The sequence below is a fragment of the Piliocolobus tephrosceles genome, chromosome 2 (genome assembly GCF_002776525.5).
Source record: "Piliocolobus tephrosceles isolate RC106 chromosome 2, ASM277652v3, whole genome shotgun sequence".
Classification (NCBI taxonomy): Eukaryota; Metazoa; Chordata; class Mammalia; order Primates; family Cercopithecidae; genus Piliocolobus; species Piliocolobus tephrosceles.
In genome coordinates, this window is record NC_045435.1 from 78,962,716 (window position 1) to 78,990,499 (window position 27,784).

At 39.7% G+C, this 27,784-nt stretch overlaps 2 protein-coding genes across 4 annotated transcripts in view; one reads left to right on the forward strand and one right to left on the reverse strand.

Moving 5' to 3' along the window:
• Positions 1 to 27,784, forward strand: part of DNAH12 (dynein axonemal heavy chain 12) — a 256,283-nt gene that overhangs the window by 80,944 nt on the left and 147,555 nt on the right. For both annotated transcript variants that reach the window (XM_031935192.1, XM_031935193.1), the window contains exons 18-27: positions 10,659 to 10,844; positions 11,830 to 12,030; positions 13,451 to 13,645; positions 15,323 to 15,444; positions 15,540 to 15,822; positions 18,629 to 18,748; positions 20,123 to 20,279; positions 20,513 to 20,685; positions 27,071 to 27,223; positions 27,493 to 27,732. In XM_031935192.1, the coding sequence (XP_031791052.1) occupies positions 10,659 to 10,844; positions 11,830 to 12,030; positions 13,451 to 13,645; positions 15,323 to 15,444; positions 15,540 to 15,822; positions 18,629 to 18,748; positions 20,123 to 20,279; positions 20,513 to 20,685; positions 27,071 to 27,223; positions 27,493 to 27,732 (1,830 nt within the window). The remainder of the gene's footprint in view (positions 1 to 10,658; positions 10,845 to 11,829; positions 12,031 to 13,450; positions 13,646 to 15,322; positions 15,445 to 15,539; positions 15,823 to 18,628; positions 18,749 to 20,122; positions 20,280 to 20,512; positions 20,686 to 27,070; positions 27,224 to 27,492; positions 27,733 to 27,784) is intronic.
• Positions 24,433 to 26,179, reverse strand: LOC111534378 (elongation factor 1-alpha 1-like). Of its 2 annotated transcripts, XM_031935196.1 has the most exons (2): positions 25,143 to 26,179; positions 24,433 to 24,845 (listed from the first exon to the last, which is right to left on the reverse strand). In XM_031935196.1, exons 1-2 carry the CDS (start codon positions 26,119 to 26,121, stop codon positions 24,733 to 24,735), a joined length of 1,092 nt encoding a protein of 363 aa, XP_031791056.1. In that variant the 5' UTR covers positions 26,122 to 26,179; the 3' UTR covers positions 24,433 to 24,732. The 2 variants fall into 2 exon arrangements, with proteins under 2 accessions (XP_031791056.1, XP_031791055.1); XM_031935195.1 differs by having other exon boundaries at positions 24,433 to 26,179.

The window sequence follows — 27,784 nt, forward strand, 5'->3', positions numbered from 1 at the left end:
ATTCTCATCATCAAGTGCTAATGAGGAGAAATAGAAGGGTTTGGAAGCAGGCTGGGTATAGTGGATGACACCTGTAATCTGTAATCCCAGTGCTTTGGGAGGCCAAGGTAGGAGGATCATTTGAGGCCAGAAGTTCAAGACCAGCCTGGGTAATATAGTGAGACCCTACGTCTACAAAAAATAAAAAATTAGCCAGGCATGGTAAAAAAAATTCAGCTGCACCTGAAGACCCAGCTACTCAGGAGGCTGAGGTGGAAGTTTGAGGTTGCAGTGAGCTATGATTATACCGCCACACTCCTGGGCACAACAGAGTGAGACTCTGTCTCGAAAAAAAAAAAAGGGCATAAATTTACTAGGGCAGACCACTTAGCCTACACTAAGTGCAGCAACACAGGGTAACAGTTTATTGGGAAGGATTTGGAACCACACTGCTTAGTTATAGCACAGTTCTCCACTTGGCAGTGGCATACCTTGAGCAAGATATTTAGCCACTTGTGCCTTGGTCCTCTCATTTATAAAGAGAGAATAAGAACAGTTTTTTTGACAGTCAGTAATACATCCTTAAATTTCTGCTGTCAACATGCCCAGAGCGCAAACTCTGTGATTGGATGCAAGCATTGTTCCTGTCTATGTCTAGTCATCTCAGAGATTTCATGACTGCCTGATTTTTTTTTAACTTAAAAATTATTTTCAATGTTGAATACACTTGCATGGTCTAAAAAATAGAGAAAGATGTATCTGAAAAGTCTCCTCATGGTTCTCACCTGTATAACTCAGGTGATCAGTGTTATTACCTTCTTGCGTATAGTTCCAGAGTTTTATTACATATATAACAATGCGAATATATATTCTTATCCTTCTGTCTTTTTAGATAAACTGTAGCATATGATATATATGATTTTATTTATTTTTTATTATACTTTAAGTTCTAGGGTACATGTGCACAATATGCAGGTTTGTTACATATGTATACATGTGCCATGTTTGTGTGCTGCACCCATTAACTTGTCATTTACATTAGGTATATCCCCTAATGCTATCCGTCCTCCCTCCCCCCACCCCATGACAGGCCCCAGTGTGTGATATTCCCCTTTCTGTGTCCAAGTGTTCTCATTGTTCAATTCCCACCTATGAGTGAGAACATGCAGTGTTTGGTTTTCTGTTCTTAAGATAGTTTGCTGAGAATGATGGTTTCCAGCTGCATCCATGTCCCTACAAAGGACATGAACTCATCCTTTCTTATGGCTGCATAGCATTCCATGGTGTATATGTGCCATATTTTCTTAATCCAGTCTGTCATTGATGGACATTTGGGTTGGTTCCAAGTGTTTGCTATTGTGAATAGTGCTGCAATAAACATACATGTGCATGTGTCTTTATAGCAGCATGATATATAATCCTTTGGGTATATATCCAGTAATGGGATGGCTGGGTCAAATAGTATTTCTAGTTCTAGACCCTTGAGGAATCCCCACACTGTCTTCCACAATGGTTGAACTAGTTTACAGTCCCAGTCCCACCAACAGTGTAAAAGTGTTCCTATTTCTCCACATCCTCTCAAGCACCTGTTGTTTCCTGACTTTTTTTTTTTTTTTTGAGACAGAGTCTTGCTCAGTCGCCCAGTCTGGAGTGCAGTGGCGCGATCTCGGCTCACTGCAAGCTCCGCCTTCCGGGTTCCCGCCATTCTCCTGCCTCAGCCTCCCAAGTAGCTGGGACTACAGGCGCCCGCCACCACGCCCAGCTAATTTTTTGCATTTTTAGTAGAGACGGGGTTTCACCGTGTTAGCCAGGATGGTCTCGATCTCCTGACCTCGTGATCCTCCCACCTCGGCCTCCCAAAGTGCTGGGATTACAGGCGTGAGCCACCACGCCCGGCCGTTTCCTGACTGTTGAGTGATCGCTATTCTAACTTGTGAGATGGTATCTCACTGTGGTTTTGATTTACATTTCTCTGATGGCAAGTGATGATGAGCATTTTTTCATGTGTCTGTTGGCTGCATAAATGTCTTCTTTTGAGAAGTGTCTGTTCATATCCTTTGCCTACTTTTTGATGGGGTTGTTTTTTTCTTGTAAATTTGTTTGAGTTGTTTGTACATTCTGGATATTAGCCCTTTGTCAGATGAGTAGATTGCAAAAATTTTCTTGCATTCTGTAGGTTGCCTGTTCACTCTGATGGTAGTTTCTTTTGCTGTGCAGAAGCTCTTTAGTTTAATTAGATCCCATTTGTCAATTTTGGCTTTTGTTGCCATTGCTTTTGGTGTTTTAGACATGAAAGCCTTGCCCATGCCTATGTCCTGAATGTTATTGCCGAGGTTTTCTTCTAGGGTTTTTATGGTTTTAGGTCTAACATTTAAGTCTCTAATTCATCTTGAATTAATTTTCGTATAAGGTGTAAGGAAGGGATCCAGTTTCAGCTTTCTACATATGGCTTGCCAGTTTTCCCAGCAGTATTTATTAAATAGGGAATCCTTTCTCCATTTCTTGTTTTTTCAGGTTTGTCAAAGATCAGATGGTTGTAGATGTGTGGTATCATTTCTGAGGGCTCTGTTCTGTTCCACTGGTCTCTATCTCTGTTTTGGTACCAGTATCATGCTGTTTTGGTTACTCTAGCCTTGTAGTATAGTTTGAAGTCAGGTAGCGTGGTGCCAACAGTTTTGTTCTTTTAGCTTAGGATTGTCTTGGCAATGTGGGCTCTTTTTTGGTTCCATATGAACTTTAAAGTAGTTTTTTCCAATTCTGTGAAGAAAGTCATTGGTAACTTCATGGGGATGGCATTGAATCTATAAATCACCTTGGGCAGTATGGCCATTTTCACAATATTTATTCTTCCTATCCATGAGCATGGAATGTTCTTCCATTTGTTTGTATCCTCTTTTATTTCATTGAGCAGTGGTTTGTAGTTCTCCTTGAAGAGGTCCTTCACATCCCTTGTAAGTTGGATTCCTAGGTATTTTGTTATATTTGAAGCAATTGTGAATGGGAGTTCACTCATGATTTGGTTCTCTGTTTGTCTGTTATTGGTGTATAAGAATGCTTGTGATTTTTGCACATTGACTTTGTATCCTGAGACTTTGCTGACGTTGCTTATCAGCTTAAGGAGATTTTGGGCTGAGACGATGGGGTTTTCTAAATATACCATCATGTCATCTGCAAACAGGGACAATTTGACTTCCTCTTTTCCTAACCGAATACCCTTTGTTTCTTTCTCCTGCCTGATTGCCCTGGACAGAACTTCCAACACTATGTTGAATAGGAGTGGTGAGAGAGGGCATCCCTGCCTTCAAAGGGAACGCTTCCAGTTTTTGCCCATTCAGTATGATATTGGCTGTGGGTTTGTCATAAATAGCTCTTATTATTTTGAGATACGTTCCATCAATACCGAATTTATTGAGAGTTTTTAGCGTGAAGGGCTGTTGAATTTTGTCAAAGGCCTTTTCTGCATCTATTGAAATAATCATGTGGTTTTTGTCTTTGGTTTTGTTCATATGCTGGATTACGTTTATTGATTTGCATATGTTGAACCAGACTTGCATCCCAGGAATGAAGCCCACTTGATCATGGTGGATAAGCTTTATGATGTGCTGCTGGATTTGGTTTGCTAGTATTTTATTGAGGATTTTTGCATTGGTGTTCATCAGGGATATTGGTCTAAAATTCTCTTTTTTGTGTGTGTGTTTCTGCCAGGCTTTGGTATCAGGATGATGTTGGCCTCATAAAATGAGTTAGGGAGGGTTCCCTTTTTTTCTATTGATTGGAATAGTTTCAGAAGGAATGGTACCAGTTCCTCCTTGTACCTCTGGTAGAATTCGGCTGTGAATCCATCTGGTCCTGGACTTTTTTTGGTTGGCAGGCTGTTAATTATTGCCTCAATTTCAGAGCCTGTTATTGGCCTATTCAGGGATTCAACTTCTTCCCGGTTTAGTCTTGGGAGGGTGTATGTGTCCAAGAATTTATCCATTTCTTCTAGGTTTTCTAGTTTATTTGCAGAGGTGTTTGCAGTGTTCTCTGATGGTAGTTTGTATTTCTGTGGGGTCGGTGGTGATATCCCCTTTATCATTTTTTAATTGCATCTTTTGATTCTTCTCTCTTTTCTTCTTTATTAGTCTTGCTAGCAGTCTATCAATTTTGTTGATCTTTGCAAAAAACCAGCTCCTGGATTCATTGATGTTTTGTAGGGTTTTTTGTGTCTCTATCTCCTTCAGTTCTGCTCTGATCTTAGTTATTTCTTGCCTTCTGCTAGCTTTTGAATGTGTTTGCTCTTGCTTCTCTAGTTCTTTTAATTGTGATGTTAGGGTGTCAATTTTAGATCTTTCCTGCTTTCTCTTGTGGGCATTTAGTGCTATACATTGCCCTCTAAACACTGCTTTAAATGTGTCCCAGAGATTCTGGTATGTTGTATCTTTGTTCTCATTGGTTTCAAAGAACATCTTTATTTCTGCCTTCATTTCGTTATGTACCCAGTAGTCATTCAGGAGCAGGTTGTTCAGTTTCCGTGTAGTTGAGCGGTTTTGAGTGAGTTTCTTAATTCTGAGTTCTAGTTTGATTGCACTGAGGTCTGAGAGACAGTTTGTTATAATTTCTGTTCTTTTACATTTGCTGAGGAGTGCTTTACTTCCAACTATGTGGTCAATTTTGGAATAAGTGCGACGTGGTGCTGGGAAGAATGTATATTCTGTTGACTTGGGGTGGAGAGTTGTGTAGATGTCTATTAGGTCTGCTTGGTGCAGAGCTGAGTTCAATTCCTGGATATCCTTGTTAACTTTCTGTCTCATTGATCTGTCTAATGTTAACAGTGGGGTGTTAAAGTCTCCCATTATTATTGTGTGTGAGTCTAAGTCTCTTTGTAAGTCTCTAAGGACTTGCTTTATGAATCTGGGTGCTCCTGTATTGGGTGCATATATATTTAGGATAGTTAGCTCTTCTTGTTGAATTGATCCCTTTACCGTTATGTAATGGCCTTCTTTGTCTCTTTTGATCTTTGTTGGTTTAAAGTCTGTTTTATCAGAGACTAGGATTGCAACCCTTGCCTTTTTTTTGTTTTCCATTTGCTTGGTAGATCTTCCTCCATCCCTTTATTTTGAGCCTGTGTGTGTCTCTGCATGTGAGATGGGTCTCCTGAACACAGCACACTTGACTCCTTATCCAATTTGCCAGTCTGTGTCTTTTAATTGGAGCATTTAGCCCATTTACATTTAAGGTTAATATTGTTATGTGTGAATTTGATCCTGTCATTATGATGTTAGCTGGTTATTTTGCTCGTTAGTTGTTGCAGTTTCTTCCTAGCATTGATGGTCTTTACATTTTGGCATGTTTTTGCAGTGGCTGGTACCAGTTGTTCCTTTCCCTGTTTAGTGCTTCCTTCAGGAGCACTTGTATGGCAGGCCTGGTGGTGACAAAATCTCTCAGCATTTGCTTGTCTGTAAAGGATTTTATTTCTCCTTCACTTATGAAACTTAGTTTGGCTGGATATGAAATTTTGGGTTGAAAATTCTTTTCTTTAAGAATGTTGAATATTGGCCCCCACTCTCTTCTGGCTTGTAGAGTTTCTGCCGAGAGATCTGCTGTTAGTCTGATGGGCTTCCCTTTGTGGGTAACCCGACCTTTCTCTCTGGCTGCCCTTAACATTTTTTCCTTCATTTCAACTTTGGTGAATCTGACAATTATGTGTCTTGGAGTTGCTCTTCTTGAGGCATATCTTTGTGGTGTTCTCTGTATTTCCTGAGTTTGAATGTTGGCCTGCCTTGCTAGGTTGGGGAAGTTCTCGTGGATAATATCCTGAAGAGTGTTTTCCAACTTGGTTCCATTCTCCTTGTCACTTTCAGGTACACCAGTCAGATGTAGATTTGGTCTTTTCACATAGTCCCATATTTCTTGGAGGCTTTGTTCGTTTCATTTTAATCTTTTTTTCTCTAAACTTCTCTTCTTGCTTCATTTCATTCATTTGATCTTCAATTACTGATACCCTTTCTTCCAGTTGATCGAATTGGTTACTGAATCTTGTGCATTTGTCACATAGTTCTCGTGTCATGGTTTTCAGCTCTATCAGGTCATTTAAGGACTTCTAGTTAACTAGAATAACTACATTGGTTATTCTAGTTAACCATTTGTCTAATCTTTTTTCAAGGTTTTTAGCTTCTTTGAGATGGGTTCGAACTTCCTCCTTTAGCTCGGAGAAGTTTGATCATCTGAAGCCTTCTTCTCTCAACTTGTCAAAGTCATTCTCCCAGTCCAGCTTTGTTCCATTGCTGGTGAGGAGCTGCGTTCCTTTGAAGGGGGAGAGGCACTCCAATTTTTATAATTTTCAGCTTTTCTGCTCTGTTTTTTCCCCATCTTTGTGGTTTTATCTATCTTTAGTCTTTGATGATGGTGACGTACAGATGGGGTTTTGGTGTAGATGTCCTTTCTGTTTGTTAGTTTTCTTTCTAACAGTTAGGACCCTCAGCTGCAGGTCTGTTGGAGTTTGCTGGAGGTCCACTCCAGACCCTGTTTGCCTGGGTATCAGCAGCAGAGGCTTCAGAAGAGTGAATATTGTTGAACAGCAAATGCTGCTGCCTGATCATTCCTCTGGAAGCTTCATCTCAGAGGGGTACCTGGTCGTGTGAAGTGTCAGTCTGCCCCTACTGGAGGATGCCTCCCAGTTAGGCTACTCGGAGCTCAGGGACTCACTTGAGGAGGCAGTCTGTCCATTATCAGATCTCAAACTCCGTGCTGGGAGAACCACTACTCTCTTCAAAGCTGTCAGACAGGGACATTTAAATCTGCAGAGGTTTCTGCTGCCTTTTGTTTGGCTATGCCCTGACCCCAGAGGTGGAGTCTACAGAGGCAGGCAGGCCTCCTTGAGCTGCGGTGGGCTGCACTCAGTTCGAGCTTCCTGGCCGCTTTGTTTACTTACTCAAGCCTCAGCAATGGTGGGCACCCCTCCCCTAGCCTCGCTGCCACCTTGCAGTTAGATCTCAGACTGCTGTGCTAGCAATGAGGGAGGCCCCGTGGGTGTGGGACCCTCTGAGCCAGGCATGGGATATAATCTCCTGGTGTGCCGTTTGCTAAGACCCTTGGAAAAGTGCAGTATTTGGGTGGGAGTGACCCGATTTTCCAGGTGCTGTGTGTCACGGTTTCCCTTGGCTAAAAAAAGGAATTCCCTTGCCCCTTGCACTTCCTGGGTGAGGCGATGCCTCGCCCTGCTTCAACTCTCACTTGGTGGGCTGCACCCACTATCCTGCACCCACTGTCCGACACACCCCAGTGAGATGAACCCGGTACCTTAGTTGGAAATGCAGAAATCACCCATCTTCTATGTCGCTCACGCTGGGAGCTGTAGCCTGGAGCTCTTCCTATTTGGCCATCTTGGAATCGCTCCCCCTATTTTCTTTCTTTGTTTTGCTTAATTTATCTTGGAGACCTTTTCTTGTTATATATAGGGAGCTTCTTCATTTTTTTCACACCTGTATAATGTATGACTAATGTATGTGTGTGTGTGAATTGCATGTGTTTGAAGGTGGGACTGCAGGGTAAACTGTGGAAGAGTAAATGCCAGGTTAAAATCAACAGTTGAATTACCCTCCATTGAGGTTATACCAATATATACTCTCACCAACCTTCATTACAAAATGTCATCAAACTTTAGGTTTTTGCTACTCTACTAGGAGAATATTCATTTCTCTTATTGCAAGTAAAATTTTAAGCATATTTTAATATATTTCATATATTTAAGAGTGTTTTATATTTCTTTTCCTGTAAACTGTTTTAACTTACCTCTGCCTATTTTTCTGTTGAATTATTGACCTTTTTCTTACTGATTTTTTTTCCTGCATATATAGATTAGGCTTTGTCTGTGATGTGAATATTTATTATATGCTTTTTGACCTTGCTTATGATAGCTTTTGCCTGGCAGAAGCCTTTTATTTTTATGTAATTATTTTTATTCTTTTCCTTTATGGCTATTGTGTTCTGAACTGTAGTTTAAAATGCCTTCCCCATGCCAAAATATTTTTTTCTAATACTCTTATAGTTTGTTATTTGTTCATATTTTATTTAGGATATTTGAGGTTATGTTTAGGAAGGATCTTGGTCTTAGTTTTTTTGTAATGTCTTTGTCAGATTTTGGTATCAGGGTTATGTTGGCCTTATAAAACAAATTGGGAAGTTTTATTTTCTCTATTTTCTGAAAGAGTTTTTTATAAATTGGTATTATTTCTTTCTTATTTTAGAGAAACATTCACTTGTGAAACCATTTAGCCTGACGTTTTGTTTGTAGGAAAGGTTTTGAAAACAGACTCTCTCTTTATATATATTTCTCAAGTACTTATTTATTTCTTCTTCATATTCCATGAGGACCACAGGTTAGCTGAGTCTCTGCTTCCAGTTGCAGTCCTGTTCTGCTCCTGAGTTTTCTAAGTTCCAGGACACAGGCTGTGCCCTGAGCTAATGTGGGCCAATCTCGCGTTATAGAGAAAGAGCAAGGGCTGAGCTAAACCATGTACCTGAGTTTAGATCTTCTACTCAGCTGTGAGTGACATACTTCATATCCACCCATATTACATTGGCTGAAGCAAGTCCTGTGCCAATTCCCCCTCTAGAGGAAGGAAAAGAGAATTTCTTTAATAAATATAGGGGCTATTCAGATTTTGTGTTTAATTTTGGTAGATTGTATTTTAAGGAATTTGTCCATTTCTTCTAAGTCATTGATTTTGTCACCATAAAGTTGCTAATAACATTTATTATCTTTTAAATGTCTGTATATTCTATAGTGCCAACTCCTTTTTAATTCTCAATATTGATTATTTTAATTTTCTCTCTTTTTGTTAATCAGTCTGCTTAGGAATTTAGTTGTTTATTGTTGTTCAGAGAGCTCATGTATCACTGTCTCGTCAGAGTCAGTTACTGGTTCTTTGCTTCTGTTTGTGGAGATCATGGTTCCGTGTTTGCTGTTGTTTTTGCTGGGTGTACATCTGTGTCTTTGCATTGAAGTATTATTTATTCCAGTGTTTCTTCTCTGGCTTGTTTTGGTTTATATTGGATATATTTGCTTAGAGTTTCTGTACTGCTAGGTCACTGCTTCCTTTTCAGCTCTAAGTGGCACCTTAAGCCCAGGTTTGGCTTGGCTCTAGTACCTGATGGGAGCGCTGCCCTTACTGAATCGGGACGGTCCCACAGGTTATATTCTGGCAATGTGGGAAGCTGGCTAGGAGTTTGTGCCCAGGGGACCTGTGGGACAAACCTCCTACAGTGTGGTGCTGCAGAATAGCCACTCTGATTTGGCGTCTCCTGTGGCTTACAGAGTAACGTTTCCAGGGCCGGGGATGGTAGTCCTACCTCCTCCTTTTGTCTCTGCTTATCCTCAGGAATTATTTATCCTTTCAGGCACTGGGGATGCTTCCTGTGGGTTAAGGCAGGACAGATCTCCTGCTAGGGAATCCAGGGTGGTGGGGTAGCTGGTTGTCCACTTTGACCTTGTTCTTATCAGGGTAGAAACAGTGAGTTGGGGGGAAATTTTCTGCCCTTTTGGTACCTGACAGAATAGAGGGAGGGGCATTGCAGATGTGAAAGTCTGATTCTCTTACTGTCTGCTCGTCTGCTTGGAGTTTTTTCACTTTTGTGTGGCTCAGCTACTCAGGAGGCTACTCAGGAGGCTGTAGTCCCAGTTACTTGGGAGGATGAGGCAGGAGAATCTCTTGAATCTAGAAGGTAGAGATTGCAATGAGCCGAGATCGCATCACTGCACTCCAGCTTGGGCGACGGAACGACTCTGTCTAAATAAATAAATGAAGAGTATGTTCTTTCTACTTGTTAGATGTTAAAACTTCATTTATTTAAAAAGTACTTACTGAGTGCCTGTTATATTATGTTCTGACAAATTCTAGGGAACATGTGATGAAAAGCAAAAACATGATGGTGATAACCAATGGAAGGTTAAAACAAAGTCCTTAACTAAGCAAAACAAAAAGTGTGCTAGTTTATGGTCCTCCAATTTAAAAAAATTTACCATATTAAGTTATTACTTATACAAAATTAAAACATGACTCATATAAATATAAAATAGGGAGCCAGGCATGGTGACTCATACCTGTAATCCCAGCCCTTTGGGAGGCCAAGGCAGGTGTCACTCAGCAGATAAAACATTGTTACATTTTGGGATTTTGGCACAGATATTTCCCCCATTCACACTATGTGTGTGTGTTTATAACTATATATTATATATTTCTGCAAATAGTATAATAAATTTGAATTTCTGAAATAATACCTTTTTTTTTTTTCCTAAATAGAGACAAGGCCTCACTCTGTCACCCAGGCTGGAGTGCAGTTTGCAGTCTTAGCTCACTGTAACCTCAAATTCCTGGGCTCAAGCAATCCTCCCACCCCAACCTCCCAAAGTGCTGGGATTACAGGCATGAACAATTGCGCCTGGCCCTTCATTCTTCTTTTTTACTCTTGTAATTTTTCTGGCTATTTTTACATGCTTATTTTTGCAGGTGAACTTTAGGTTCATTTTCTTAGTATCTCTCTCCTTCCAAATCTAATTGATGTTTTGATTGTACTGATAGAAATGTATTAAATAAACTGAAGAAATGTGATCCTTATACCATCAAGGCTTCATCTGTGGAATCTATATGTGTGGAAGTCAAATGAGTGACTCATTTTGTTTATATTTTTGCCATTAGGAATATATTCCTACTGTCTCCATTCTGTGCAATCCAGGAATGAGAGCTCGTCATTGGAAACAGATGTCAGAAATTGTAGGCTATGACTTGACTCCAGACTCTGGAACTACACTGAGAAAAGTTTTAAAATTAAACCTTACCCCATACTTGGAACAATTTGAGGTGATAAGTGCAGGTGCAAGCAAGGTAAACATAAAGATCAACTGAAATACTTTATGTGATGACTTTGTTAATCAAGCAATCATAGTTTTTGTTGGGGTTGAATGTGTACAGTACTGGATAGCAATGGGAGGTGGTGGGGGAGAGTAATAGAATACCACTCTCCGGCTGGACACGGTAGCTCATGCGTGTAATCCCAGCACTTTGGGAGGCCGAGGTGGGCAGATCACCTGAGGTCAGGAGTTCAAGACGAGCCTGGCCAACACAGCAAAACCCTGTCTCAAATAAAAATACAGAAATTAGCTGGGCATGGTGGTGGGTGCCTGTAATCCCAGCTACTTGGAAGGCTGAGGCAGGAGAATTATTTGAACCCGGGAGGTGGAGGTTGCAGTGAGCTGAGATTATGCCACTGCACTCCAGCCTGGGCGACAAGAGCAAAACTCTGTCTCAAAAACAAAACACTCTTCCCCCCCCCCACAAAGTGTGTGCTTACTTGTCCTGAATCCAGATGAGAAATGACTCCTTTGACCTCCTCCTAATTCTGCCACATTCTGATGTTGGATGATGTGCTAGCGTTGGTACATAATTTTTTCATTAAGAGTACTGTTGTATGTGTGGCATGTGATATGTGTGTGTTCTAGCAGGGTAAGTATGGCCCTAAAGAATGGGTTCTTGAAGTACACAGAAAACATCTTCAGACTATGGACTGTCTGTAGAAAGGCCACTTCAGAGAAAGTCCTACAGATATTTTATTCTCTTGTCCATTTTTAATATTGACAGCAGTAGTTTTCGTAGCAAGTGAATTTTTTAAAACTACGTAATCGTTCTTCTTAGGAATTTTTAAATTGTTGAAAAACCTTCTAACTTAAAAAGTTATACTGTAGTCACAGATTATCTTAAGGAAATGATAATGTCATACATCAAATGCTTACTGAATTCACTAGGGAAAGTCAATATAGTAAATAAGATCCTTTCTTCACCCTCCCATTCTTTCTTCATTCCTCCCTTTTAGGAATTTTCATTAGAGAAAGCCATGAATACAATGATAGGAACTTGGGATGATATTGCTTTTCATATAAGTCTATATCGTGACACTGGAGTTTGTATTCTTTCTTCAGTGGATGAGATTCAGGCCATCCTTGATGATCAAATTATAAAAACTCAGACAATGAGAGGCTCACCTTTCATCAAACCATTTGAACATGAGATCAAGGTATGTTAAATATGATAATCAGCTCTTGGTCATTAAACCATAAAACCTTGTTTTATGCTGCATTCTTGAAACTTGTAGTAACTATGCTTTAATTATAGTTGTAAACAGCTAGCATGAGGATCTTTTAGAGTATTTAATGAATTATTGTTCCCTTGAGAAAAACGAACGGTATTTGAGGCTCCAAGATTATTTCATATCTTATTGGATATGAAAACTATTCTAACAGAGGCCTATATAAATTGGGGAAAGACAACTGGATTTTTTACCCTGATATCAATTGATTTCAAACTATGTTTCAGATGCTGCTTTAGGAACTTTACACTTATTAACCCACTTGATCCCTGCTGCAGGCCTTCAAAGTAGGCACTATTATTATCTGTATTCATAGACAAGGAAACCAACGTATAGGAGGATAGGTAATTTTCCTAAGTTCATCTAGCTAATAAGTGACAGAGCTGGGGTTCAAACCAAGGCAATTTGGTTTTAATATGAGCATAAATAGTGTTTTATAGAAGATTTTGGCTGTCATTATTTGGAGAAAACAGAGTAATGTTCTTCCAAGAGAACATAAGGGTGGACATTATCCCAAGAAGCAGGCTAACCTAGCCAGTCCTGATAAGATATTACTTTTTTGTAGAAATTTACTTGTCTAACAAGAGGAATTTAGAAGACAAATTTAAAAGCTGTCTTACAGATTTTTTAAAAATCGAAGATATGGACTTAATCTCTTGACACTTAGACCTTAGGCATATATTTAAGAACCAAAGAGAGATATTATATTAATGGTCTTCGGCTAATGAAATATCTTGTCATTTCTAGGGGATCTGTGAGAATAAGGAGACATTTCATTTTATTTTTCATTTCAGTTCATTTTTCTCCAAATTCTGTTGATGTAGAGCAGGATTTTTCAACCTGTCACTGTTGATATTTTGGGCTTTATAATTTTCTGTGATGGGAGGCTGTCTTGTACATTATAGGTTGTATGACTGCATCTCTGGCCTCTACCCACTAGACATTAGTAGCATCTTCCCCCATCAGTTGTGACAACCAAAAATGTCTACAGACATTGTCAAATGTTCCCTGGGGTGGGAGGCAAAATTGCCCGTGGTTGATAACCACTGCTGTAGAGCAGGATATATTCTTGGATGGTTTTAGGACTCCAGATGGCTCACCTAGAGTTTAGGAAACTGATCAAAATAACGTTACAGTCATTTCCAATTGTGAGTTCCAGTGATTTAGGAAAACCTCAGACCTCTTAGAATTTTTTTTAAGCCTTTGTGAGACATACACAAGTAACCTTAAGCTGTAAGATGTTTGCACTTATTTAAAAATAATAGTAAATTTAAAATGTATTTTCCTTGCTATAATTTATAACCTTTCTTTAATAACTAGAATTTAGTGCAGTATACTTTTCATTAAGGCCTGGGAGGACCGCTTGATTCGAATACAAGAAACAATTGATGAATGGTTAAAAGTGCAAGCTCAATGGCTGTACTTAGAGCCCATCTTTTGTTCTGAGGATATTATGCAACAGATGCCAGAAGAAGGGCGTCAATTTCAGACCGTAGACAGACATTGGAGGGATATCATGAAGTTTTGTGCAAAAGATCCAAAGGTGAAGTGTTTGTTTTCTCTCTCACAGTAGGTGAACCTTTGTTTTTGGAAATTAAGTAAAACGTGACTTTTTTCTGAATATAAAAATTAAACTTGCTCATTGTATACAAACTGGAAAGTTCAGAAAAATATGAAAAAGCATAAAAGTATTAAAATAAGTTTACTTTTCAATTCATAAGATACACTGCTTGTAACTCTTTAGTATACCTGGTGGAGTTGCTTCAAATGTACATCCGATTCACACGCCTTCTACTATAAACACGCACTGCTCTCCTCCTCATAAAATAAATAGATAAATCAAATCAAATGGAGAGAGGAGAGAGTGAGAACAAGAGAGAGGGAGAGAGAATGAATAGTGTAGGTGACTCAACTGACATTATACTAGTGACTCTGTATACTTGGAGTGATGGGGAAGAATCTGCTGTTCTCTCCATTGGTCTCAATTCCTATGTCTCTCCCAGTAAATGTTGAAAAACAGACTATATATTTTTCATACACACAGTGCACATACTCCATAGATGTGCATCCACTTTTTCATCTGGCATTCAATTTAAGAAATAACAATTTATTCCCATGCTGAATGAAAAACTAGCTGTGCTGGACTTACTGCGAGTCAGTAGTGCACTGAAATTCATGAGTTTTAAGGATTTTGCTTTACCTGTTGACTTCAGAATCTTTGTGAAACACGATTTCTTGCAGATCAGAGATCAGCAATTTTTTTCTGCTAAGGGCCAAGTAGTAAATATTTTAGGCTGTGCGGGACAGGTATTTTTTGCAGCTACTCAATTCTGTTGCTGTTGCAGTGAGAAAGCAGCCAGAAATAATATGAAAAGGAATGGGCCGGGCGCGGTGGCTCAAGCCTGTAATCCCAGCACTTTGGGAGGCCGAGATGGGCGGATCACGAGCTCAGGAGATCGAGACCATCCTGGCTAACACGGTGAAACCCCGTCTCTACTAAAAAATACAAAAAAACTAGCCGGGCGAGGTGGCCGGCGCCTGTAGTCCCAAGCTACTGGGGAGGCTGAGGCAGGAGAATGGCGTAAACCCGGGAGGCGGAGCTTGCAGTGAGCTGAGATCCGGCCACTGCACTCCAGCCTGGTCGACAGAGCAAGACTCCGTCTCAAAAAAAAAAAAAGAAAAAGAAAATGAATGAGTGTGTCTGTGCTACAATAAAATTTTATGGACACTGACATTTTCATATGTCACAAAATATTCTTCTCTTGATTTTCTTAACTTCTGAAAATGTAAAAATAATTTTTAGCTTACAACCCATACAAAAACTGACAGCAGGCTGGATTTGGTCTGCAGGATGTAGTTTGCCAACTCCTTGCTGTAGATTGTTACATTTATGGGTGACAGTAGTAAAAGTAAGAATTAAATCGAGCACCAGCCAAACAGACTTTTCTCACATCATTCAAAATAATATAGGAGAAATGACAATATGCATGACAATCATAACTTGTCATTTTAACTCGTGTCCTTGGATAAATATTTAACTCATTGAATTTTAATAGTTTTTACATTACAAAAAATTTCACTGCAAATTTTATAAACCTTTGACTTTTTTTGTAAATCTTTTAACATTAAAAGATTTTAATGTATAGTATAGATTGATATTTAAGTCTTATAATTATATCTGGCATAAAAGTGCTGACTTGAATGAATGTGTCTCGTTTAGGTTCTTGCTGCCACTTCTTTAACAGGTTTATTGGAAAAACTGCAGAATTGCAATGAACTTTTGGAGAAAATTATGAAAGGTCTTAATGCATATCTTGAAAAGAAACGTCTTTTCTTCCCTCGGTATGATGGATAATCAATTGTGCTGTAATTAAAAGCATTTTCTTATGTGTGATGAATTATAACTAAAACTTTTGTATTTGCATGTTTTTCCCTAGTTTTTTCTTCTTATCTAATGATGAAATGTTAGAGATTTTATCAGAGACCAAAGATCCTCTTAGAGTTCAGCCACATTTAAAAAAATGCTTTGAGGGCATTGCTAAATTGGAGTTCCTTCCTAATTTGGACATTAAAGCCATGTATAGCTCTGAGAGCGAGCGAGTGGAGCTGATTGCACTCATTTCCACATCTGCAGCGCGGGGTGCTGTGGAAAAGTGGCTCATTCAAGTGGAAGACCTAATGCTCCGGAGTATTCACGATGTGATCGCTGCAGCCAGGCTGGTGTGTTTTCTAGGATTTGATGTATACCCTATATTCTGCAAATGCTTTGTTTAAGAGGTTTTGAAAACCAGTAAATTAACACTTAAAGTTCTTACTATTTTAAATCGTCTATTTTCTTTAATTCTTTGTTTCTAACATTATTATTAATATAATGATATTGCTATGAATTGATAATAGTATATGATTGTTATAAAAGAGGAAAGGTATTATGAGAGAGAAAAATAAGAGGTATATAATTTAGAATGGGGGAAGGTCCAGTGATAGGCTATTAGAGGAGGTGATGTTGAAACTGAAATACAAAGGATAGGTAGGAATTAGCCAGGTAAAGAGCAAGTGAGAGAGCATCTAAGTATCCTATGTAAAGGCCCTGGGATCAGAGAGAGCTGGGGATTTGGGAGATCCTGAAAGAAGACAAATATGTCTGGATAGAGTAAGCAGAGTGGAGAGTAAAGTAACATGAGGTTGGAAAGGAAGGCAGTTAGGAGTTTGCATTTTATTTTAAATGCAATGGAACACCATCTAAATATTTTAATCAGGGAAGAGACATAGTCTAATTTATATTTTTATACCACTATGGCTATGGTATAAAGAATAGATTAGTGGAGGTGTGAAAACAGGAAGGCAAATTAGGAGACTCAGATTAGCTCAGATGAAAGATGATGTGGGCTGGTTTGCCAGAGATTCAGGTTCAAAAAATAAAAACCAAAAATAAAGGAGAAAAGATGTGGTCTGTTACTAGGCAAATGGCAGAAGATATGGAGCAAAGTAGAATATTAGAAATAATTTTTGTAGTTAATTTCAACAGGTCTTGATGATGAACTGGTTGTAGAATACAAGTGTAAGCAGGGGGAGGTCTCAAAAATCACTTTTAGGCTTCTGATTTGAACATATGGGTGGCATTTACACTGGGTGATTCCTGGAGGAGAAGCAGATTTGTGGAGGCTTAGGGGAAGATCAAGAGCTCAATTTTAGATATATTAAAATTGAAATGCTATGAGCTAGGCTAGTGGATATGTTTCATAGGCAAACAATCCTGCACGTTAGCACATGCAGATCTGCAGGACAGTTCTCTTCAGATATGAGTGGTAGATGCATGACCTAGTTCACGTACTGCATTTCACACTTAAACAACTACTTAAGAACTCAAATAAGATGAACAAACATTAAAGGGGGATATGTAATAAATCTGAAAGAAAGATAACACTTGGCACTACATGTATCTCACTTATGTTAATTCAATTAACCTAATCTTGAATGATAAACACATGTATTTCTGCCTTTAGGACCACAAAGGAGCAGTTGTAAAGTAGTAGAATAGTTTTAAAAGGCATCGAAGCTTTATATTCAGCAACTCACTATATGTGAGTGACTGTTCTTTTTCCTTCACCGAGAGTGCTATGAAGCTCATCTTCTTGTGGTGGCTATTCTGTTCAGCTTCAGTGTTCCTACAGATAAATCTTGACTTTTTCTCTCCTTTTACTATTTATGATTCAAAGCAAACTAAAACACATAGGAAAGAACCACCATTGTCCATGAAAGTATTTCCTTAATTAGTATAGAAATTGACCTTCTGTGTACCTGGCAATGGCTCTCAGTCACCATTCATCCTTCTTTGAAGCTTAGGTCAGCCTTTCATTTGCATTTATTTCTAAATATGACTAAGAAGCATTTTATAACAATACTGATATCCTATTTTAACATTCTTATATATATAAGATGATCTTATTTTATTGAAAATATAATTTGCATTAGCATCAGCTTCAAAATTCATTCTGTAGTTGTTTTCAATTTACAGTTCAGATCTGCTAAAATCATTTACTGTTAAAAAAAGCTATTTTTAAAAAGAGTAAACCTCTCCCTCCATAAATACATTTAAATGCATTTTGAATATCAAAGTGTTAGAAAAAATGAAAGTATACCTTGAATTCAAAACTACAGATTGTTCAATTGTACATAATTGAACAAATATATAATTGTGAAATTGTATGCCCTGGTCATATAAGTTTTCAGAAAAGCTATGGATAAATAATACAAGGGCACTATTAGTGCAGTTTTTAACTATATTGTATAGTCTCCTTTTCAATTAAATCTTGGCATCAATATACATAATCTATTTGACTAGTTTGTTGTTGTTGTTTTTGAAACAGAGTCTCACTCTGTCACCCAGGTTGGAGTGCAGTGGCGTGATCTCGGCTCACTGCAATCTCTGCCTCCCAGGTTAAAGTGATTCTCCTGCCTCAGCCTCCCTAATAGCTGGGATTTCAGGTGCCCGCCACCATGCCCAGTGAATTTTTTTTTGTATTTTTAGTAGAAAGGGGGGTTTCACCACATTGGCCAGGCTGGTCTCGAACTCCTGACCTCAGGTGATCTATTGCCTCGACCTCCCGAAGTGCTGGGATTACAGATGTGAGCCACCGCACCTGGCCTTGACTAGTTTTTTTTAAGTTTACTAAAATTTTTGTATTTTATTATGATAGAAGTAATAGGTATTCTATATGGAAAATTTGACAACTCTCCACAGCAAAGGAACATAAAAATCACATAGAAATCAACTTCCAGAAGAATCAACAGTTAAATCTGCCCATTATTAACATGTTGGTGTTTATCTTTCCATTCTTTTATAAATAAATATTTTAAAAACATAATAATTACAAAATTTGGAGTCTTTTAGTCATTTAACAATTTTATGACTATATGATATTCTAGCCTATGTAGGAACCAAATATTGCACTTCTCTATTGCTAGATATTTAGCTATTTTTTCTCATGCAGCCTTTTAAAGTTAGAAATTTATTTTAATTGTTCAGGCTTATCCAGAATCTGCAAGAAGAGACTGGGTTCGAGAGTGGCCTGGCCAAGTTGTGCTTTGTGTTTCTCAAATGTTCTGGACATCTGAGACACAGGAAGTTATAAGTGGTGGGACGGAGGTAAAGCATTGTTTGCTTTTAAGTAACATCATTCATTCCAGGTTTTGTTTTATTTTATTTTATTTTATTTTATTATTTTTAGAAATGAGGTCTTGCTATGCTGCCCAGGCTGGTCTTGAACTCCTGGCCTCAAGAAATCCTCCCACTTCAGCCTCCCAAAGTATTAGGATTAGAGGCATGAGCCACAGTGCCTGACCCCATCCCATGTTTCTTAGTTAGCTTATCTATTGTTTGCAAAGACAATACATCTGTCAGTTTCTATATATAATCTTCAAATTGAGAACTTGTTCTTTTTTTTTTTTTTTTGAGACGGAGTTATGATCTTGTTGCCTAGGCTGGAGTGCAATGGCATGATCTTGGCTCACTGCAACCTCCGCCTCCTGGGTTCAAGCAATTCTCCTGCCTCAGCCACTTGTTCCAAGTAGCTGAGATTACAGGCATGTGCCACCATGCCCGGCTAATTTTGTATTTTTAGTTGAGATAGGCTTTTTCCATGTTGGACAGGCTGGTCTTGAACACCCAACTTCAGGAGATCCGCCTGCCTTAGCCTCCCAAAGTGCTGGAATTACAGGCATGAGCCACTGCACCTGGCCCGAGAACTTGTTCTTAATATTTTAGTGGGCTTAGACAAAATCACTCACAAAATTCATTTCTCCATGTGTGTGTGTGTGTGTGTGTGTGTGTCTTGCTCTGTCACCCAGGCTGTGCAATGGCATAGTCATAGCTCAGTATAACCTCACACTCCTGGGCTCAAGCTATCCTCTTGCCTCAGCCTCTGAATAGCTAGGACAACAGACACACACCACCACATCTGGCTAATTAAAAAAAAATTTATAGAGACAGGGGTCTCTCTGCTTTGCCAGGCTGGTCTTGAAGTCATGTCCTCAAATGATCTTCCCACCTTGGGCCTGGCACCATGGCTCACGCCTGTAATCCTAACACTTTGGGAGACCAAGGCGGTTGGAACACTTGAGGTCAGGATTTCGAGGCCAGCCTGGCTAACGTGGTGAAACTTCAACTCTACTGAAAACACAAAAAATTAGCCAGACCTACTGGCACATGCCTGTAGTCCCAGGTACTCAGGAGGCTGAGGCAGGAGAATCACTTGAACCCAGGAGGCGGAGTTTGCAGTGAGCTGAGATCCTGCCACTTCAGCCTGGGCAACAGTGACTCTGTCTCAAAAAAAAAAAGAAGATCCTCCCATCTTAGCCTCCTAGATGCTGGGATTATAGGCATGAGCCACCACACTTGGACTCATTTCTATATTGAGATAGATTAAGAAGTCAGAATTGTTTTATAAAAGGCTAAATATATAAAATACATGTTTTAAGTATGATATGACATCAATTAGATTGCTTTTTTTTTATTTTGTAGGGATTAAAGAAGTATTATAAGGAACTTCAGAACCAACTGAATGAGATTGTAGAGCTGGTAAGGGGAAAGTTGTCTAAGCAGACCAGGACCACTCTGGGGGCTTTGGTTACTATTGATGTCCATGCTAGAGATGTGGTCATGGACATGATTGAAATGGGTAGGTGACTTATTCTTTGATTTTTAAAGATAAAATGTTGATAGCATCTGGAAACAAAGACTTGTACTATATGTATTTTTCTCTCAACAGAATTTTCTTTAACACAATCTTTTTTATAAGTTGGCAAACATGAATTATTTTTAAATATTTGCTGTTATAAAAGATAAAATACTTATTTTAAAAATTATTTCCATGTAAGGATCATGTGTCTTATTTTACCTTATTTTTTCTAGGTGTCGCACATGATACAGATTTCCAGTGGCTTGCTCAGCTCCGATATTATTGGGAAAATGAGAATGCCCGAGTTCGTATCATTAATTGCAATGTAAAATATGCTTATGAATATCTTGGTAACTCACCTCGACTTGTCATTACACCTCTAACTGACAGGTGTTACAGAACGTTGGTATGCTTTTAAATTATCTTAATTCACACATTAACAATTACTTTTTGCTGTAACGACACCTTTTCTTATTTGTCTTACCTGCAGTAGTTGAATACAGTTATCCCTTTCTAATCCCAAATTCTCTTTATGCAAAATTATAATAATGAACATTTACTTCTGGGTGCTTTTGTAGCATACAAGACATTTTATCGTATGAAAATTGTGAGTCACTCTGATTGGGGGTAATTAGAAAAAAGGAAGTATTGACAATATAATGACTAAACTGGAGCTTTGGAAAATGGTATCAGTTTTTGCAGTGGAGTCTTAGGAGAGATGACAGGAAGATGAGGAAAGTACATTTGGGCCTTAGGACACCAAATTAGTGCTGCTAAATAGGATGGAGAGATGAAATGTACGGGTGTGGTGCTGAGACCTGAGATCCAGAACTGAAGCTATGGAAGACAGAGCTGTAACTATAAAAACCCTGGGAATGTGGTTGCTATAGGATTCCCAGGTAAATTTGTATTTCAGACAAACAACAAATCATTTTTTCATATAAGTAAATATGTCCCAAATATTGCATGGGACATACTTACACTAATAAATTATTCATTGTTTATCTGAATGGTAGCAGTGGAAATTACCCAAAGTCACATGACACCAAAATATGTTACCTGTGGAGCATATCTGCATCAGTACGAGACTGCAGCAACCTCAATTCTTACCTCCTCAGAAGAATTCGACTGAGGGGCATAAGGCGGAAAGAGACTAAGGCAGGGTTTAGAGCAGGAGCGAAAGTTCATTAACAAGCTTTAGAGCAGGAACGAAAGGGAGTAAAGTACACTTCGAGGAGGCCCAAGCAGGTGACTTGAGAGATCAGATATGCAGCTTGACCTTTTGACTTTTATACATTGGCATGCTTCCTAGATCTTGCATTACTTCTCCCCACTCACCCAGCTCCTGAGATCTTATGGGGAAGCTGCTGATCACCAGTTTCAGGTGTTTTCTATTTGTTAGGAGCTGGCCCATCCCTGGCATCAGCTGTGACCAATTATTACTTCAGCGAGACATTTAACAACCCCTGACCATCAACTAGTGGTCACCGGACTTTCCTGGTGTGTGTGGGGTGGGGAGCGCTTTCCGGCTCTGCTCATACCTGACTAGCTACCCACTGTAATAGAATTTTTGTTTTGCTTTGTTTTGTTTTGTTCTGAGACAGAATCTCACTTTGCTGCCCACGCTGAATACAGTGGTGCCATCATGGCTCACTGCAACCTCTGCCTCCTGGGCTCAAGGAGATCCTCCTACCTCAGCCTCCCAAGTAGCTGGGACTATAGGCAGATGCCACCACACCCGGATAATTTTTGTAGAGATGGGGTTTCAGCCATGTTGCTTGCCCAAGCTGTTCTTGAACTCCTGGGCTCAAGTCATCTGCCTGCCTCAGCCTTCCAAAGTGCTGGGATTGCAGACGTGAGCCACTGGTCCTGGCTGTTTATCTGAAATAAAACTGAACTGGGCATTCTGTATTTTTATTTGCTAAATCTGGCAACCCTACCTATGGGAATTGAGAAGGAGCATCAAGAAGTACCACTCTACCTGTGCTGAGTAAGTGAAATTAAAGTGTCTTCGAATGAGTTCTCTTAAAACAGAAATGAAGTGGCAATTCTTGCGCAAAGGATTAGGTAATGTTCCTAGTAAAAACCTGTAGGGAAACAAGGACAGCAGGATGGGACAGTAAAAAGCTAAGCAAAGATGTGGTTTCAAGAGACATTCAGTTGCAGCCTGATCTCACAGGGTGCTCTGAAGCATGAATGGCATGAGTTATTCCACTTCAAAGCCAGCGGGGTCTGGCTTTTGTACCTGTTTAATGTCATTGACTAAGCAGGGATATGAAAATATCAGGCATTTTCTTGCTGATAAGGAGAAAAGAGCAGCTGTGAACTATTTGCAACTGACAGAGCAAATGGATGAATGCAATGGCTGGGTAAAGGGGCTTTGAGTAGGGCAACAATGGGGTCTAGGAGAAAAGATTTCACCAAACTCTTTATTGGGTAGCTGCCTGTGGGCAGGGACTATGTCTGTCTTGTTCTCTACTCTAGTGCTGAACAAGGACACAGTTATCCCTAAATATTTGTTGAGCAGATGAATTCAAGATAGGATGTCATATCTGTTACCTCTGTGAAGTCAGAAGCTGTGATATGCTTGTAAGGTGGAGGTTAACAACTTTGAGTTATAAAAATCAGAATCATATTCAACACCTTTTTTTTTTGAGATGGAGTTTCACTCTTGTTGTCCAGGCTGGAGTGCAATGGTGGGATCTCAGCTCACCACAACCTCCTCCTCCCTGCTTCAAGCAATTCTCCTGCCTTACCCTACTGAGTAGTTGGGATTACAGGCATGCGCCACCACGCCCAGCTAGTTTTTTTTTTTTTTTTTTTGGGACGGAGTCTCGCTCTGCAGCCCAGGCTGGAGTGCAGTGGCCAGATCTCAGCTCACTGCAAGCTCCGCCTCCTGGGTTCACGCCATACTCCTGTCTCAGCCTCCCAAGTAGCTGGGACTACAGGCGCCGGCCACCTCGCCCGGCTAGTTTTTTGTATTTTTTAGTAGAGACGGGGTTTCACCGTGTTAGCCAGGATGGTCTCGATCTCCTGACCTTGTGATCCGCCCGTCTCAGCCTCCCAAAGTGCTGGGATTACAGGTTTGAGCCACCGCGCCCGGCCAGCTAGTTTTGTATTTTTAGTAGAGATGGGGATTCTCCATGTTATTCAGGTTGGTCTTAAACTCCCTACCTCAGGTGATCCGCCCACCTTGGCCTCCCAAAGTTCTGGAATTACAGGTGTGAGCCGCCCCACCAGGTCACCTTTTGTTTTTTTTTTTAATTGAGACAGTCTCACTTTGTCACCCAGGCCAGAGTACAGTGGTGTGATCTTGGCTCACTGCAACCTCTGCCTCCCAGGTTCAAGTGATTCTCCTGCCTCAGCCTCCCACGTAGCTGGGATTACAGGCGTATGCCACTGTAATCACCTGGCTAATTTTTGTATTTTTAGTAGAGACAGGGTTTCGCCATGTTGGCCAGGCTGGTCTTGAACTCCTGACCTCAAGTGATCCACCTGCCTATGCCTCCCAAAGTGCTGGGATTACGGGCGTGAGCCACTGTGCCCACCCGGAATCATATTAAATGCTTGAATACAACACTAGACATTGAGAAAAAGTCTCCTAATATATTTATTATTCATAATAAAGGGAACATGTTTGTGAACATTTTCTTAAAATTGAAAAGGAAGAGCCCGAGGTTTTCAGCAATCAAGTTAATGGGCGTTAACAATATGGCATCCATTATAAATTTAAAATAGATTGGCCAGGTGTGGTAGCTCACGCCTATAATCGCAGGGCTTTGGGAGACTAAGGCAGGAGGCTTGCTTGAACTCAGGAGTTTGAGACCAGCTTGGGCAACATAGTGAGACCTCTTCTCTACTAAGAATACAAAAAATAAACTGAGTGTGGTGGCGTACACCTGTAGTCCTAGTTAGTTGGGAGGCTGAGGTAGGAGGGTTGCTTGAGTCCAGGAGGCAGAGGTGCACCTAGTCAAGATCTCACCACTGCACTCCAGCCTGGGCAATAGAGCGAGACCCTGTCTCAAAAAATAAAATAAAATGGATTAAGTGTCACTGATATTGCATTTTTTACACTAGCTGTCTCTCTTGGATTTTTAAAATAAAATAAAAAATATTTACCATTTTGTGGTTTACTTATTTTTAAAAATAGACCTTTTTATTCTCATTAAACTTTTTTAATGGGTCTCAAAATTCTGTGACAAATTTTTGGTCAAGTTGTTTCCATTAAAAAGTACTGATTTTAAAAACTAATAACTTAAAACTGCCGCACGCATAAAAGAAAACCAAAGTGGTCCACAAAACATTCTCCTTTCCTTCTGAAGGTTTTACAACGCATTGTTATCATTAACCAGTCTTTTACTACTAAACTTAAATGGCCAATTGAAACAAACAGTTCTGAGACCGTTCTTCCACCACTGATTAAGAGTCGGGTGGCAGGTATTAGGGATAATATTCATTTAGCCTTCTGAGCTTTCTGGGCAGACTTGGTGACCTTGCCAGCTCCAGCAGCCTTCTTGTCCACTGCTTTGATGACACCCACCACAACTATCTGCCTCATATCACGAACTGCAAAGCGACCCAAAGGTGGATAGTCTGAGAAGCTGTCAACACACATGGGCTTGCCAGGAACCATATTAACAATGGCAGCATCACCAGACTTCAAGAATTTAGGGCCATCTTCCAGTTTTTTACCAGAACGGTGATCAATATTTTCCTTCAGCTCAGCAAACTTGCCTGCAATGTGAGCCGTGTGGCAATCTAATACAGGGACATAGCCAGCACTTATTTGGCCTGGATGGTTCAGGATAATCACCTGAGCAGTGAAGCCAGCTGCTTCCATTGGTGGGTCGTTTTTGCTGTCACCAGCAATGTTGCCACGACGAACATCCTTGACAGACACATTCTTGACATTGAAGCCCACACTGTCCCCAGGAAGAGCTTCATTCAAAACTTCATGGTGCATTTCAACAGATTTTACTTCAGTTGTAACATAGACTGGAGCAAAGGTGACCACCATACCGGGTTTGAGAACACCAGTCTCCACTCGGCCAACAGGAACAGTACCAATACCACCAATTTTGTAGACATCCTGGAGAGGCAGGCTTAAGGGCTTGTCAGTTGGACGAGTTGGTGGTAGGATGCAGTCCAGAGCCTCAAGCAGTGTGGTTCCACTGGCATTGCCATCCTTACGGGTGACCTTCCATCCCTTGAACCAAGGCATGTTAGCACTTGGCTCCAGCATGTTGTCACCATTCCAACCAGAAATTGGCACAAATGCTACTATATCGGGGTTGTAGCCAATTTTCTTAATGTAAGTGCTGACTTCCTTAACAATTTCCTCATATCTCTTCTGGCTGTAGGGTGGCTCAGTGGAATCCATTTTGTTAACACCAACAATTAGTTGTTTCACACCCAGTGTGTAAGCCAGAAGAGCATGCTCTCGGGTCTGCCCATTCTTGGAGATACCAGCTTCAAATTCACCAACACCAGCAGCAACAATCAGGACAGCACAGTCAGCCTGAGATGTCCCTGTAATCATGTTTTTGATGAAGTCTCTGTGTCCTGGGGCATCAATGATAGTCACATAATACTTGTTGGTCTCAAATTTCCACAAGGAGATATCAATGGTGATACCACGTTCCCGCTCAGCTTTCAGTTTATCCAAGACCCAGGCATACTTGAAGGAGCCCTTTCCCATACCAGCAGCCTCCTTCTCAAATTTTTCAATGGTTCTTTTCTCGATGCCGCCGCATTTGTAGCTCAGATGGCCAGTAGTGGTGGACTTGCCCGAATCTACGTGTCCAATGATGACAATGTTGATATGAGTCTTTTCCTTTCCCATTTTGGCTTTTAGGGGTAGTTTTCATGACACCTATGTTCTGGTGGCAAACCTGTTGCGAAAAAGCAAAACTAGACCTTTTTTTGAGCAGTTTTAGGTTGATAGCAAACTTAAGAGCAAAGTACAGAGTTCTCTTATTCCCCCTACCCCGCTTTTATGCACAGCCTTGGTCACTTAGCCCTACTTCTTCTAAAAGAAGTTAAATTTGAAACTCTCATGAAATGGACTCCATAGTTAGAGCTGACTGTAATTTATGTTTCTAAAAATTTCCAGCCACTATTCCAGTCATTGTGGGGACCCAGGAATAATTCAAATACTGCTGATATTGTCATTAAGCACCTTAAAGACTAATTGATGAGAAAAAAGAATGTACGTAATTAAGTATAATACAAGGTAGAAAGTGATACTACCAGTAATGAGAAATATAGAACAGTTTTATGGGTAAGTAGAAAATGGAGAACATACCAAGTGTAAAAGGCAATAGCCAGGCAAATTATAGACAAAATTATATAATAAGTCATCTGTTTCTTTTCCCAATGAGGGGTGCCATTTATAGATCTCACTTTCTGGTGTTTTACCCTCTTTGCGGTGAGCCATCCAGAATGTATCATTATTGTCCTCCACAACCATCTCCACAAACACTTCTAATTAAAACCTTTCTGAACCAATTTTACCCCCACAAGGCTAGATTTTGTTTTTAAAGGCAAATGGGATACCTATGAAAGTGTAAGAAGACATGGAAGTTTTGATACATTTTCACTTTTTTGAACATTTTAAAATGCTTTCTCTTTGAGCAGCTAGAAAAATTTGTGCTAAACATTAATTGAACAATGTAATTATATAATGGCTTCTCTGAAGCTATGGAACAGACTAAATCCATTTGGTAAACAAGTGTCTGTTGATTTTTTAAATTTAAGCATGGATTTCTTTTCACATGTATTTTTCATTTCAGATAGGTGCTTTCTATTTAAACCTTGGAGGTGCTCCAGAGGGGCCAGCAGGCACAGGAAAAACTGAAACCACCAAGGACTTGGCTAAAGCTCTTGCTGTACAGTGTGTGGTGTTCAACTGTTCTGATGGGCTAGATTATCTAGCAATGGGAAAGGTAGTGAAATTGCTGAATCAATAATATTAAATATTACAAATGTACAGCTAGGTCTAATTGGATAAATGGAAGCAAACTCATGTTTAAACATATGAATGTGGTTTGAATATTATTTGGACTTTCATTTTAGGAGTAAAGACCTTGTTTTTATCCTTGGAACTTTTACTGAGTTTAACTTTTGATTCTGACTTAAAGTGTTAGATATTTGTTTTAAGAGATGATATCCTTTCCTGAGAAAAAATTCACTTTCCTTTTTTCTTTGTCCTTAGTTTTTTAAAGGATTGGCTTCTTCTGGTGCTTGGGCTTGCTTTGATGAATTCAATCGAATTGAGTTGGAAGTGTTGTCAGTGGTAGCTCAACAGATCCTTTGCATTCAGAGAGCCATTCAACAGAAGTTGGATGTGTTTGTTTTTGAAGGAACAGAACTTAAGCTCAATCCGAATTGCTTTGTAGCTATTACCATGAATCCTGGTTATGCAGGACGCTCTGAATTGCCGGACAATCTTAAGGTAATTTTATTTATTTATTTATTTATTTATTTATTTATTTATTTATTTATTT